Source organism: Triticum aestivum, chromosome 5B (assembly GCF_018294505.1).
Source record: "Triticum aestivum cultivar Chinese Spring chromosome 5B, IWGSC CS RefSeq v2.1, whole genome shotgun sequence".
Taxonomy (NCBI): Eukaryota; Viridiplantae; Streptophyta; class Magnoliopsida; order Poales; family Poaceae; genus Triticum; species Triticum aestivum.
Window position 1 is genome coordinate 583,548,399 of NC_057807.1, and position 15,665 is coordinate 583,564,063.

The following is a 15,665-nucleotide window of genomic DNA, read 5'->3' on the forward strand; positions in this document are numbered from 1 at the left end:
TGTCTTGGGCCTGTGGGGTTATTTATAGGGCCCAAAAGCTTGACAGATTTCAAGATGGTCCCAACTAGAGTATTTTGGACCGTTCATAATTTTTAATCCAAGGGTCGAGAATAAACGCCACGAGAGGCAATAGGTTACTGACCGCTTATATTTGGTAAGTATCGGAAAAAGGAAAATGGTAAAAGTATCACTACCATATGTTAGAGCGTCTGAGGAAAAGGAAATTATTGCATTTATAATTAATTTACTGTATGTGATTAAAACGGAGGAGAAGGAAAGTATCGCACTCCTAATTTATGCGATTAAAGCCATTAAATGCCACAGTTTACATGAAAATATTACAATGCCCGAGAATAACATGACATGAGATAATTGGAATATTTTTCTTCTTTCTATAATGTACTAGTAGTAATAAGTTAAAAAAACACTTTTATGGTTAAGTAAAATGACGAACTTCATAAAACAAACGAGGCAACCATCATAGTGGTTAGCATGGGTAAGTAAAATGGCGAACTCTATAAAACAAAAGAGACATGGTTAAGTAGAACAACATGACACGAGCTTAATTATTTTTTGCTGCGCGTGACACGGGATTAGATTGGATGAGAGATTTTCCCCCATGATTTTCTCTTCTGCCGATTCGGTGGGAGACGTACCGGTTGCAGCTTGTTAATTTCACATGCTAATTATTTGACCCACCATTTGATGATATTAACGTCTACTCTTACCCCTCTCCCTGTGGTATGAGGGATCATGTTAAAACTGCTCTCAGAATTCAGTGAGCTTGCGACTTCCGCTGCGACAGCTGACGCTACTGCCAGTATCAGGCGGACGAGGCGGCCCATGAAGTTTATCAGTTTATGGGCTCGACTCTGACGATGACGACGAGGTTGGTAGCTCTGCGACGATCGCAGCACGGCACCACAGCGACGACGCCGGCACGTTTGTGGCCCCGCCGACAACAAGGAAGAATAGTGTGTGGTAGGTCGCTGACACTCGGATCCCAAGAAGGCCACTGGTCCTTCCCTCCCGCTGGGGTTAAGCTTGGCGGCCTGATCATCATCGCCCGATTAACCGCTCAGGTTGCGGAGGCAGAACTGGAGATTGCGAAGGCGGGAGCTAGAGCTTCACTTTGCGGGGCTCACGGCTGGACATGGGAAACGGGCGCCAACAATCATTGATTAGGTTTAGAGTAGGATTTAGTTAAAAGTTGTCTGAAATGTAATGAACTTCGTTTGATTTATATGAAAATCAGACGATTTGAATGAATTTCGTTCAATTATTTTAAAATCTTTTAAAAATATACAATAAGCATTAGATGGTTGTCTCCCGTATCCGTGTTTACGGACTGGTCCGATCCACAGACAAATACAGTGTCCATTGCAAGTCAGTTTTGAAGATACCCTAATAAAGCATAGATAATGGCTCCGGTACGTACAAATAAAAGAAGTTACCGAAAGGAGCATGATATCCCTGCAAGGCAGGTAAGCATGGACTCACTCATTGGTCACCTGTTGGCTGTTAAGCACCGGCGCCACGCAGCTGTAAGGCCAACTCCAACCGGCCGTTTCAAACGGACACCTAGGAATGGCTGTTTTGCCCATGGGTATGGGTACCCGCGGGTACCCTACCCGAAAATAATAGATATGTGCAAGATTTGAAGAGATTTTGTGTCCATGGATAATGGATATCCATACCCACAAAATATATGGGTATGGCATGGGTATGAAATTGTGCCCATGAATAACCCAATGGATACCTATAAAATATTAATAAATCAAAATAACTCCTATGATATGTGGGGTCAACATCCAACTCCTATGACCCAACTCTAAATCTTGTATCCCCTAAACCGACCATAACTCATAGGCCCACATGCACTTGCTCTCTGCTCCTCCTACGTCCTATGTGTCTCCTCAAAACGATGAAATCTTGACTTATCGTCATCGGACTCCTATTCATCTTTCGATCAACGATCCCTGATTCCCACCACTGCCTCCCACAACATCATGCTTTCCACCTACCATTGCTCATACTCACTTGATTCCTCCAAGAGGCCACCCACCAGAGGAGTCTGCATCGGCGCTATACTGCTTTGCCCATCGTCACTTGAATTTTAGACTCATTTTTTTACTTTTAAATTTTTAAATGTCATACATTGTACCCAATGAATACCCATTGGGCATAGGATATCCAATGGGTTTGGGCATGGATATCAATTTATGCCCATGAGTATTGAAGTGGGTGAGTATAGAAGGTTTTTGTGGGTATGGGTTTGGGCAGAAGGAGGTTGTACCCACCCATACCATACCCATTGCCATCCCTACAATATGTCAACCTTTTATTTGTTTGGGTTGTCAAGCCGGCCGGCGTCTGCTTCATGCCCGTGTTCTTTTGTTTGAGTTGTTAATTTGGCCTGTGTCTGCTTTGTCCAACAGACCGACCCATTTGGATTTTTTTTCAAGAAACACATTTTTATCATCAAACATAGCAAGTAGATAGAAAAATAAATCTAGCATTTTCGTATAGTATCATATGTCATGCCGACATACAACATTGTACCAAAAAGATCACACGAGCCCCGGGTTCCGCGACCATAGTTCATGCATCTCGGCCCTAGTTCATAAAATAAAAAATAACCACGCGTCTCGGTCTTAGATGAACTTTTGCTTCACCTTAAACCAAGTCTTATTTTTTGGGGGTCATTTTTCTCGTTTCGGCCGCCATGATCTCCACTTCCTTGGAGATTAGTGCAAGCTCCACCTCCTTGGCTCTTGACTTGGCATTGGTCTCAACGATTTCGAGCTTCTTCTTTTGTATGTCAAAGAAGGTCTCCAGCGCCTCCTCATTGTCTTGCCGCTTCCTCTCTTCCCTCTTCTCATTTGACACCTCATTTTGGGTCATGAACCTCTTCAAAGTTTATTGCAAGACAGAGTGTCGAAGCATTATGCTTTGCATCCACTTTGGAATTGGTCTCCCCCCTCGATCTCTTCTCACTTTCACTTGGGTCGACGACCAATGAGGCCCTCTCACTTCTTTTTGGGCGGCATATTGCTCCTTAAACTTTGGGCAATTGTGGATTTTTCTCCAACAATGGCTCAAGGTGAATGGTTTGCCCCATGTTGGACCTTGAAGGTATCAAAAACTTGAAACACCTACATATAGAGATGAAACCAACAAAATACATTCATATGCATAGAAGGATGATATGTGCATGTATGAACAAGGAAATCAAATGTATACCATGTCTTTGACGCCAATGCCACTCACATGCCGGACGACAACATTCTCATGGGAGCCACAAAACTTGTTGCATTTTAATTGGGTAAAGCCTCACCTCTTTTGAATTGACACGTCAGTCCGGTTACTCTTAAATTTCACTTTCCAAAAGGAAACAAAAACAGAACAAGGAAATTACTGGACAGACTCTACTAATGCATGATAGTTTATTATTACAGCACAAGCACATTTTGACCGGCATACCAGTAGGCCAGCATTATGCACATCAACATATAGTCGAATCATGCACCAGGCGCTCTAGATCGTGATTTACACGCATATAATATGTAGTAGTGATCCGCGACATGGTGCGACATGATAGATAGGGATGCATGAGGTTGAGGTACATGCGTAGGCGCCATGGGCGGTGTAGGATGGCTGGAGGGTAGCGTCGGATCATGGGCACTTGGGCCTCTTGCGCGCCCCTTGGCCGGTGGTCTTGTCGCGGTAGCAGGGGCACTCGTCCTTGTTGCCGGCCGTCCCCGATGGCACGCAGTTGCACTCGGCGCAGCATATCCCACAGTATTTGAGGCAGTCGTCGTGCCGGCTCGCCTTGGAGCACCTCACCCCGCACTTGCCGTCGCAGAACGCTGCGCAAAAGCACATCCACCAGTCACCACGGTTAACATCAACACAGGGAGGGACCGAAGAACTTCAGCATAATGGCGATACATACAACATCAACACATCACTGAACTGACCTGATCCAGCCATGGCGGCACGCAGAGACGAGGATGCCAAGAGGAGGAAGAGGAGGAGAGCCACAGTGGCGGCGGTGGGGCGAAGCTTCATGGCGATGTGCTCAGGATGTGCTTGAGGTTCTTGGCTCTGGCAGAGCGCTGCTGCCTGCTGGTTGGTGTGCGCTTGAGGGTAGGGGGCTGGAGGAATGAGTTGGTACCAGTGTCTTGGGGCTTTTGGGGCTATTTATAGGGCCCAAAAGCTTGACAGATCTTGAAATGGTCACAACTATTTTGGACCGTTCATAATTTTTAATCCAAGGGTAAAGAATGGACGCCACGAGAGGTAATAGGTTACTGACTGCTTATATTTGGTAAGTATCAGAAAAAGGAAAATGGTAAAAATATCACTACCATATATTAGAGCGTCTGAGGAAAAGGAAACTGTTGCATTTCTAATTTATGTGATTAAAACGGAGAAGGAGGAACTTATTGCGTGCGTAACTTACTCCCATGTGATTAAAGCCATTAAATACCACAGTTTACATGAAAATGTTATAATGGCAGAGAATAACATGACATGAGATTAATTTGGAATAATTTCGTTCTTTCTATAACGTACTAGTAATAGTTAAAAAAGGAACACCTCTATGGTTAAGTAAAATGACGAACACCATAGAACAAACGAGACAACCATCATAGTGATTAGCATGGTTAAGTAAAATGACGAACTTCATAAAACTAAAGGAACATGGTTAAGCAGAACAACATGACACGAAATTAATTATTTTTTTGCTGCCGCTGACACGGGATTAAACTGGATGAGAGATTCGGAAGAAGAGATGTTTTTTCCATGATTTTCTCTTCTGCCGATTTGGTGAGAGATTTCATATTTGGGAGAAGTGTTTTATCATCAGCCCGATGTAAGAGGTGACCGGTTGCAGCCTTCTTAATTTTTTTTCCGCGAATACGCAAAAGTGCGTATCATTTCATTGATAGGAAAGAGGGGGGGGGGGGGGGGGTACAAGAGAGCCTTTTGAGGGTGGGATGCTCAGCCCACCATACAACCAAAACACACGCCTATGCCAACAAAAGATTTAGTCCGCGAGCACCAGCTCGAGCCCATGCCCGGGCCTCGTCTTGAATGGACGTCAACAGCGTGGAGGCGGACGGGGTATCGCCGTCGAACACGCAGCGGTTGCGGTGCTTCCAAATGCACCATGCGGTGAGCGTGGTAAGCGTGGCAATGCCCTTGCGAAGGCCAGGGGGGAGGCAGCTATGGCCAACGTGCACCAGGTAAGGAAGTCTTCGTCTCCGGACGAAGGTTCGATAGTGGCCCGCACCCAGGCGAGCACATCATGCCAGATTTGCCTCGAGAAAGAGCAGCCAATGATGATGTGCTGCATGGTTTCATCGGCCTGGTCGCAGAGGGCACATCGGTCATTGTGTGGCAGGCCATGTCGGGCAATTCTAGCTGCAGTCCAACAATGGTCGAGGTCGGCGAGCCAAGTGAAGATTTTGACTCGAAGGGGGCCCCAACATTTCCAAGCAAGCCTTTGACCCACCATTTGATAAAATTAACGCTTCAGATTGACTCTTACCTCTTACCTCTCCTCGAGGTACGTTCTTAGAATTCAGAACTAGGGTTTAGAGTTTAGGTTTCAGTGAGCTCACTTATTTGCTCTTCTTTTCGCTCAAATACTGAAAGCAAACCCACTGTTTTTGCTCATTTATTTATTAATGGCATGTTGGTGAACCGGTATCCGTGGCACACAGAGATTATAGCAACTGCACCGCACGACCCCAAACAGACGTCCGTTTTGTTCGAATTTCGTTTGTTTGGGGTGGCAATGGGGCAGCGGCCGCCCGGATTTCTGAATGCACCGGCCGTGAGCCCAACGCGCGGCCGCATCTTGGCCGCATACATTTTTTGGGCGCATATTCTATTATTTTCATCAGCGACTTTTTTGATACATTGGAGTACATTCACCAAACCTTGACTAGAATAGCAAGACCCAGAAAAACAAGAACCATAAGAAGACATTTTAAAAGATATCCAACCATAACTTTTCCCGCAAGCTGGATTAGTATCTCCTTGATGCCTTCATTGTTGATCTGCCGATTCTCGATCATGCATGCTTCTTTCTTCTTCGAGTCTAAAGAAGGAGACGTTGCTTCTTCGCATCTAGTCTCATCTCTAGCCTCTATTCTAGCAACAAGTGCACGAACATCTATCAATAGATCGATGTATTCTTCTTTCCAACACCAAAACTTGCATTCTTTCTACACAATAAAAATTTGAGTATAAGCAAAATGCGCCGAATCTGGGAGCACAACCGAAGCTAAACTAGCACTTACCCCATCATTTTTGCACTTGATGAACACCCATCCGGGATGTTTCGGCGTTGTAGACACGCGGCGCACGACCATCCGTGGACAGTCGTCGCACTTTATGAGCGGCAACGGTGCGCCAACGAGGCTTTGGGCCAGCACCGAGCCCGGACGACGGCTGTTGGTGTATTTGCCGGCGAACCGGCGACGGGTAGATCCAAGCGGCTAGAGGCGGAGTTAATACCTGCATTCAGCAGGAGGGCGTTACCGGGGCTGTGCGGTCCGGTACCCAGCCAGTCCATGGAGCAGCGCGGCCTCCGGCAGCCGGGTGAGCTCAAATCTGGCCGGATCCGCTCCAAATCCGGCCGTCGGATACACTGAAATCAGGCGGCCGGGGTTGGGTGTCGAGAAAATGGGGCTGCGACTAGTGTAGGGGGCGAGCACGCGACTGAGCTGGACAGCGACACGACCAAGAAAATGGGCAGCGGTGGCGGCTAGGGACGAGAGGGGAGTGGGGCAGGGGTGCAACTGAAGTGAGGAGGAGAGGAATAGAAAAAGGGACGCATGCGTACCCGATGGGCGGGCCAGGGAAGGACATGGGCACGCGCGTGTCAGTTTGGCCGTACACGCGGCCCAAAATTAAACCGAAAATGGGTCCAAAGAGAAACGAAAATCGACATTGGTCCATTTGATCCCACGTGTTGGGCCGTCTGTTCTGTTTGTTTACCCCAAACGGACACAGTCATCTCATTTGGGTCGTGTGCGTTGGACTTGCCCTTGCAACTTAAAAGAGACGAGGGACATGGCGAATTGGTGATGTGTTGATGGGCTGTGAGCTAGCTGTAACCCAAAATGCAGACCTTTTTCTTACGAACGGTCGTCAACTCTCATCATGCTTAGATCGAGCGGTGGATTGTTTCACTGAGATTTACTTTACTTAACTCTGCCAATCTCTTCCCTCTACGTGTTTATTAGCACTTAGCCACTAGCTAGTCTAGGTGCTCTGCCCACAGCAAACGTTGTCTTCCTCGGCACACGGACATGCCATCACGGATTTTTTGTCGAAAAGGACCAATTTGCGAACACAATTGACAAAAAAGACCACATGCAGATGAATTTGACAAAAAAGCCACCCACGCTGTGGCGGCGGCACCTGCCGCCACGCCGGCAGGCGGCAGCCCCTGCCGCCACGGTGGTAGGCGGCAGCCAGCCGATAACAACCAGCGCCGCTTCAGAATGGAACGACGGGAAGCAGATGGGCCCTGCCGCCTTAGGGCGTGGCGGCAGGCCTGCATGGCCGCTGCTGGTACTGCGCTGCGCGACCCATATAAACCCACACGTACAGCTTGCTTATAGTACACTAGGTGCACAAAGGACACTGAGCTCGTTTGTCACGACGGGAAGCAAAGCATATTTGTGTACGCAGTGAGGCGCACGTGTACGTACTTGCTGTGTGATGTGGTCTCTAGTGTAGTTTCTCTTGTTGCATTTCTGGCTAGCCCATGCCTAGCTGGACAAAGTTTGGCCAGTGATGGATGCATGCATCATTCGCAGCACTAGCAGCGGCCATGCAGGCCTGCCGCCACGCCCTAAGGCGGCAGGGCCCACCTACGTCCCGCCGTTTCGTTCTTACACGGTGCTGGCTGTTATCGGCTGGCTGCCGCCTGCCACTGTGGTGGCATGGGCTGCCGCCTGCCGGCGTGGCGGCAGGTGCCACGCGTCGGCTGGCGCGCCTGCCGCCACAACGTGGATGTTTTTTTTTGTCAAATTCATCCGCATGTGGTCTTTTCAATTGCGTTCGTAAGCCGGTCCTTTTCGACAAAAAATCGCCATCACGCGGCACGCATGTCCGACAGGTTAGTACGCCTGAGCACGCTAGGCACACCGCTGCCTCCTGCGTCGGCGCCTTCCGTTGTACAGTACTAGCCCGGAGGCGCCGGCCAGTGTGCCCTGCCTGCCGTCACAGGCCGGCCGGTAAACAACCACCAGTCCACCACGCAGATAGACAGGCAGATGGATGCACAGCGCGGCGACACTCAGGGTCTGTTTGATTCATGACTAACTTTGTCACAACTAAACTTAGGCAAAATGTGACTGTCATAAAAAGTGTGGCTAATAAAATGACCACCACAAATGTGACAAGATTTGATAAGAAGTTGAGTCTATGACATGTGGATCATGTAGCTAGAAAAGTGTGGCAAACCATAAGTATGACAATGAGCCAAATATATGCCTAAGATATTATGACACGCCTAAGCTTAGACGTGGGCTGTAAACCAAACAGGCCCTTAATGAAGCGTAGATGATGGCGCCGGGGCGTACAAGTAAAAGAAGTTACCGAAAGGAGCATGCCATCCTTGCAAGGCAAGCAGGCAGCTATAACCTGGACTCACTCATTTTTCACCTGTTGGCTGTTACGCACCGGAGCCACGCAGCTGTAAGGGCCAACTCCAACCGGCCGTTCCAAACGGACACCCAATATGTTTGATTTTGTATATGTTTGGGTCGTTTGGTTTGGCCGGCGTCCGCTTCATGAATGTGTTTTTTGTCTGTGTGTAAAACCGGCTGATCTATTTGGTCCATCTTGATCGTTTTTTTTTCAACAAACATAATTTCATCATAAAAATAGCAGGTAGATAGCAAAATAAATCTAGCATTTTCGCATAGTACCATATGCCATGACGGCATGCAATATTGCATCAAAAAGATCACACGTGCCCCGTGACAACCATAGTTCATGCATCTTGGCCCTAGTTTATGAAATACAAGGTGATCACGCATTTTGGTCTTGGATGAGCTTTTGCTTGCCCTCAACCAAGCCTTCTTTTTTGGGGTCATTTTGCTCCTGTCGGGCGCCATGATCTTCACTTCCTTCAAGATTAGCACGAGCTCCACCTCCTTGCCTCTTGACTTGGCATTGGTCTCATTGATCTTGAGATTCTTCTTTGTAAGAGATAAACGGAACATGGGCGTGAAGGCGCTCACACGCGACTCCAACCCTAGGTGCCCCCGCATCGCCCCATAGGCGACTCGAGCGACGCCGCCGCCGCCGCTCTGCTAGCCCCCCTTTCGTCTCCACCCTCCTCCCCCATCGCCGCCGGACGGCGCCGCCAGGGCAAAGCCCTTGATGGCTTTGGTGGCAGCGGGTGCTCGTGCCTCGCCTGGGCCCGACGCCCCCTCACTTTTCCCTCAGTCGCGGCTCGCGTCTCGGCGTCCTCATCGCGCCTCGTCCCCGGTTCGTTGGGTGCTGCTGCCGACGTGCGGCGACGCCCTGCCAAATCCCCTGCTTTCGGTACGCAGCCGGCGGGAGGCCTCCCGGCTGCTGCTCCTTTGGTGGCTGGCGGACAGGTCGGGTAGACCTCGTACCAGATCTGGTGCATGTTGGTGCTCTGCCCTCTAGTGCAGATCCGCTGCTATTGCCTTTCTGTAGAGCACCTAGGGTGGCTGGAGACATTCGGAGCGGCCAGTGGTGCCAGTGTGCCGCTACATGGGCTGGCTGGTGGCTGGCCCTTGGCTCTGGCAAGTTCGGTTGGGGGCATGGCGTGGCATGCTGGGGTGGCGGGGGGCCCTTTGGATGTGAAAGAGGTGCCTTTCCATCACCGTCTGGTGGTTGATTCCCTTGCCGGCGTGCTACTGATGGTGGTGCGGGGATGCGAGCACTTGGATGCCAGGGTGGCGACCCGGGAAGGTGGACTGCTTGTTTGGCTTTGTGGCGGGCGGCATTACAGTGGTGGTGGCTTCTCTCTGTGGCTGTGTGGATGGCGTGGAGTGGGGCGGCGGGGGATCCTGATGATGGCGGTGCTTCGGCAGTGACGTCTCCTGATCATGATGTGGAGGCTTGATTTGGTGTTCGCGGGCTTGTTTACTAGGGCACCTCGATGTGGCGTGGGTGAGACTCCGGGCGAAAGATCAGCGCTTCAGCGCCGCCGCCGCCGATGCCTGTGGGTGTCATGTCCTTCTTGGGGTGTGTGTGTGTGTGGGGGGGGGGGGGGGTTAGGTCCCTTTTTCCTACGCCAGGGCTCTAGGTGAAAATCTTTGACCGTTCCTTCGGTCTCGATGGCAGCGGCGCATTGCGTCGTCACCCTCTTGGGGGCGTCGTCGTGGAGCTCAGGTTCTCTCCAATCGTGGCATGTCATCATCGGTGGGCAAGCTCAGATCCCGGCTTGAAGTTCCTTCGCCTCTGGTGTGGGATGGTCTCGCCGCATCCTACTTTTTACACGTGACTTCGTTGGCACCGTTCTCGGTCCTTGGTGTCTGCTGGCCGGATCGGCGCTCCACGGCCCAGAGTGAGAGGGCAGGGGGCTCTCTCTAGTGATAGCTTGGTGTGTGCGTTGCAACAGATGTCTAGTGGTTTCTTGTGGAGGTGTGTGGTTCCTCGTCTAGTCAGTAGTCTGGAGTGCTTCTTGTTGGGGTGTGGCTACTCCTGTTTGTATGTTTATCTTTGATGATCTACTTTGTATAAGGATGACAATGAGTAGGGTATGGGGCGGATAAAGCAATACCATATCCATAGTCATGCAGTCAATGGGTACAAAATTCTACCCATACTCGTACCCACGGGTATGAAACTTTACCCTACCCATACCCATTGGGTATCCAACGGGTAGATCAAATAGTACACAAGTTATTCACAATTTTACATTCGTCGATAACACATTTGACAAAAAAAAATATTTATCTCAACTCAACTATAAATAGATGAGTACATGACAATTATCTCAATTCAAATTGACAATTAGTGGCAACTTTAACATAGATAGAGTTGGGAAGGGCCAGAGGAGGAGGATCTAGAGGCAGGAGTCGGAGGCTGGTGGCGATGTCGCCGTTTACATGCTTTTCGGAGGCAGCTGCAGGGGCGATGGGTTTGGGAACGATGCGCTCAATGAGTATGGCATGCTTAATGGGGAGGGGTGGCTCTTGGTATTTTGTTCTCCTTAATTTGGGGAGACGAGGGGATTACATGTGTTGGTGTCAAGCTTAATTATGGGGATAGTGGGGTCGCCCAGCTTCTTTGACGCTACCGACCCTTGCGCATATGTTGGAGTTCCACGGGTAAGGTCCACATATCACTATAAACGGGTAGGGTATGGGTATATCCACGGGTACAAGGCTATACTCATGCTCTACCCATAACTTAACGTGCAGGATACTACCCATGGGTATAAAATCATGGCCACACCCAACCCATGCATATACCCGTACCCATGGATAAATTACTATCATTAGCTTTGTAAGAGGGTTTCCTCATCACTTTGTATCGGTTTGGTCGTATTGCTTTATATATAAAGCAGGGCAAAATCCTTTTTGGATTCTTCTTTTCTATGTCAAAGAGTGTCTTCATCGCCTCCTCTTTCTTCTGGCACTTTCTTTGTTCTCTCTTCTCACTTGACTCCTCATTTTGGGTCATGAACCCCTTCAAAATTTCTTACAAGGCGAGTGTCGAAGCATCACGCTTTGCATCCACCTTGGACTAGGGGTCTTCCCCCTTAGCCTTTTCTCACTTTCACTTGGGTCGACGACCGGTGAGGCCCTCACACCATTTTTTTGGCCGCATAGTGCTCCTTAAACTTTGGGGAGTCGTAAATTTTTCTTCAACAATGACCCAAGGTGATTGGCCTGTCCCCATGCTAAACCTTAAAGATATCAAAATTTTTAAACCCCTACATATAGAGATGAAACCAACAAAATACATGCATTGGACGATATATGCTCGTGTGAACAAGAGAAGGAAATGTTATACCATGACTTTGGCGCCAATGTCACTCCCGGGCCGGCCGGCGACATTCTCATGGGAGCCACAAAATTTGTTGCACTCTAATCGGATAAAGCTTCACCTTTTGAATTGACACGTCAGTCCGGTCATTCCCAAAGGAAACAGAAACAGAACAAGGAAATTACTGGACACACTCTACTAATGCGTGATAGTTTGTTTTACATTACAATGACATTTGCTCATGACATTTTTACCGGCATACCAGTAGGCCAGCATTATGCATTATCAACATGCAGTCGGATCGATCATGATTTACACAGAGCCCTGCTTCAGATCATGATTTACACGCATACTCCGTATAATATAGTAGTGATCCGCGACATGGTACTAAGTACAGTACATGATAGGGATTCTTCCAGTTCAGGTAGGTATTATCCCCATCACCATGTAGACGCCATGGGTGGTGGATCGATCATGGGCACTTGGGCCTCGTGCGCGCGCCGTGTCCGGTGGTCTTGTCGCGGTAGCAAGGGCACTCGTCCTTGTTGCCGGCGGTCCCCGACGGCACGCAGTTGCACTCGGCGCAGCATATCCCGCAGTACTTGAGGCAGTCGTCGTGCCGGCTCGCCTTGGAGCACCTCACCCCGCACTTGCCGTCGCAGAACGCTGATCAAAAGCACACCCACCGCCAAAGTTAGCATAGATGGCAGCGAACACGTACAGCGAACGAACAAAAGATTACTGACAGACAGGCGCATGAGCAGAAGCAAATGAAAGTGAAATGGTTGTGACTTGAACTGACCTGACCCAGCCATGGCGACACGGAGGGACGTGGCTGCTAGGAGGACGAGGAGGAGAAGGAGAGCCAGAGTGGTGGTGGCGGTGGTGGTGCGAAGCTTCTTCATCGTGGTGTTCTTGAGTTGCTTGGCTCACGCAGAGCCCTGCTGGTTGGTGTGAGCTTGAGACTAGGGGGCTGCAGGAGTGAGTTGGCACCAGTGTCTTGTGCCTGTGGGGTTATTTATAGGGCCCAAAAGCTTGTGGTACCACTCAGAATTCAGTGAGCTTGCACCTAGGAGACGGTTGGCGACTCATTTATTCTTCTTTTCGCTCAAAGGCAGAAAAACCCCATTGTGTTCTCGTCCGGGTATTTAACCAAAAACTACCACATTTCGTAAAACCGTGTCCAGAAATTAACACTTTATAAATTTATGTCAAAAACTACCACTTTTTTACTAACCCGTGGCAAAAAACTACCACTTTCAAAAAATGACCAGTTTAGAAGATTTAAACACGTTCATGACAAGTGGGGCCCACCTGTCAGGGATGATGTGGCAGGAAAGTCAACTCCGTTATTCCAGTTCGTTAGGTTGACCGCTTTGACAAGTGGGGCCCACACATCATTCTTCTTCCTCCTTCTCCTCCCTCTCTCTGGCATTTTAACAAACACCTCATGTTCCATTCTGCGCGCTTGTTCCACCCTGCCTCGGACCCCATGGGCTCGAAGTAGGCGAGGTCCATCTCGTCGTCGGCGGTGGCCGTGGCGAGCCACTCGTCGAGCGTGACCGCCGCCCTCGCGTCCACCGTGCGCACGCCGACGTCGTTGCATTTGACACCCTGAGCCACAGGAACCCGATGTTGGAGCTGGGCCGCCGCTTGGCGCGGCACGGCCTCTGCCCCATGTTCGTCTCCACCCGCCACGTGCTCTCCTCCACCCAACCCCTCGGCACGCCCTTCCGTGTCGCCGCCATCTCCGACGGATTCGACGCCGGTGGCTTCGCCTCGTGCTCGGACCCAGCCGAGTACTTCTCCCGGCTGGAGGCCCCAGGGTCCGAGACGCTGCGCGACCTCTGCTATCTGAGGAGACAGCCGCGGTGCACGTGCTGGTGTACGACTCGCACCTGCCATGGGCGGGGAGGGTGGCGCGGGCCGCCGGCATGCCCGCCGCGGCGTTCTTCTCGTAGCCGTGCGCGGTAAACGTCGTCTACAGGAAGGTGCGGGCGGGGCGGCTAGCGCTGCCGGTGACGGATGGACGTGAGCTGCAGGCGCGCGGAGCGCTGGGGCCGGAGGACGTGCTGCCGCCCCCGGTCCAACGCATAGCCGCGGCCCTACTGTTACGTATGGCCACGAGAAGCAGCGGTGGCGGCGGCGACACACGAGCATGCGGCGGCGGCGGCGCACGGGCACGTGGTGGCTGATTGCCTCTAGGTGGGCGACATGGACGACAATAGTGCTCGCCGTGGGGCACGAAGACAAGGTTTTCGTTGAAATTGGCAAGAGAGATATAGGAGAAGGAAGATGAAGAAGATAGATGCTAATGTGTGGGGCCCACCTGTCATAACGGCCAACTTAACAGTCAAGATAAACGGTGTTGACTTTCCTCCCACATCAGCTCTGATGGGTGGCCCCACTTATCATAAACGTGTTTAAATCTTCTAAAGTGATAATTTTTGGCACAAATTTGTAAAATGGTAGTTTGGTTCCATGAAATGTGATAGTTTTTGGTTAAATACTCTGCTGGTCCCTTTATCTATGGCCTATGCGGCGTATTGGTGATGTGCTGATCAGTTGACGGGCTGTGAGCTAGCTGTAACCCAAAACGCAGACCTTTTTCTCATAAACGGTCATCAGTTCATCATAATTAGATCGAGCAGTGAACTGCTCCAGCGAGATTTACTTTGCTTAACTGCTAACAAACACGTAAAGGGGAGAGATGAACAACTCCATCTATCGTAGCAGCTAGCTAGTCTACGTGCTTTGCCCACAGCAAACGTTGTCCGGCTCGTCACTCCGGCTCGTCACCACGCGGCACGCATGCCCGGCAGGCTAGTACGCCCGAGCACGCTAGGCGCACCGCTGTCTCCCGCTTCGGCGCCTTCCGTTGTACTGGACCGGAGGCGCCGCCCAGTGTGCCCTGCCTGCCGTCACAGGCCGGCCGGTAAACAACCACCAGTCCACCACGCGGATAGACAGGCAGGTAGGTAGATGCACACCGGCACCGCGAAGTACGGACATGATGAAGGGAAGATGATGGCGCCGGCGCGTACAAGTAAAAGGAAGTTTACCGAAAGGAGCATGCCATCCTGGCAAGGCAAGTAGCCAGGTACAGTAGTCAGCTAGCCTCGACCACTTATTTGTCACCTGTTGGCTAGTGACAATCTTACAGAATGGACGGTCGGTGTCGAGCGATTTCAGAGCGGGTTTTTCTTGCAAGGATGATGGTGTTTTATTCCAGTATTATAGATCTACGGTCAAGAGGTAGAATTCCATAGTACATGGGGCCATCTATGTAGCCACACAGCTGTGCTACGGTCTGTATGGTTGTATCTCGCCAAACAATCTGCTACTCTATTCTGACTACGACGAAGCTTTAGTGGAATGAACACTCGGTTCTCTCTCAGGGACCTGATCTCTAATGCTAGATGACCATACGGAGACGAAACAAGTGATTCATCCCTGAATATCGATAGGCCACAGATGAATCTGACTACACGATAACTGAAAGCTCAGTGTTTTACATGGCCAAGGCCATGACATGCATCAAAGCATTTATCTCTGCTTCCAGTGCGTCATTACAATGAAACACATTTCTCTGCTGCTGTTCAGGTCATTTGGATACTTAAAACCTCTTGATGGTTTCATAAACGAAATCACACTAGTGAGGGACG

General features: G+C 50.1%; 2 protein-coding genes across 2 annotated transcripts; both read right to left on the reverse strand.

The window, feature by feature from the left end:
- Nucleotides 1-3,364: 3,364 nt before the first annotated feature.
- Nucleotides 3,365-4,158, reverse strand: LOC123113400 (peamaclein). Its single transcript, XM_044534622.1, has 2 exons — nt 3,981-4,158; nt 3,365-3,869 (listed from the first exon to the last, which is right to left on the reverse strand). The coding sequence occupies exons 1-2, from the start codon at nt 4,069-4,071 to the stop codon at nt 3,676-3,678; spliced, it is 285 nt and encodes a 94-aa protein (XP_044390557.1). The 5' UTR covers nt 4,072-4,158; the 3' UTR covers nt 3,365-3,675.
- An 8,012-nt stretch (nt 4,159-12,170) lies between these two features.
- On the reverse strand, nt 12,171-13,006 carry LOC123117017 (peamaclein). Its single transcript, XM_044537871.1, has 2 exons — nt 12,803-13,006; nt 12,171-12,666 (listed from the first exon to the last, which is right to left on the reverse strand). Exons 1-2 carry the CDS (start codon nt 12,903-12,905, stop codon nt 12,473-12,475), a joined length of 297 nt encoding a protein of 98 aa, XP_044393806.1. The 5' UTR covers nt 12,906-13,006; the 3' UTR covers nt 12,171-12,472.
- Between the last annotated feature and the right edge of the window lie 2,659 nt (nt 13,007-15,665).

Coding starts and splice junctions, on each gene's coding strand:
- LOC123117017 (XM_044537871.1), bottom strand. CDS start 12,905: ATGAAGAAGCTTCGCACCACCACCGCCACCACCACTCTGGCTCTCCTT. Junction 12,667..12,802: donor TGTCGCCATGGCTGGGTCAG/GTCAGTTCAAGT, acceptor GCTTTTGATCAG/CGTTCTGCGACGGCAAGTGC.
- LOC123113400 (XM_044534622.1), bottom strand. CDS start 4,071: ATGAAGCTTCGCCCCACCGCCGCCACTGTGGCTCTCCTCCTCTTCCTC. Junction 3,870..3,980: donor TGCCGCCATGGCTGGATCAG/GTCAGTTCAGTG, acceptor GCTTTTGCGCAG/CGTTCTGCGACGGCAAGTGC.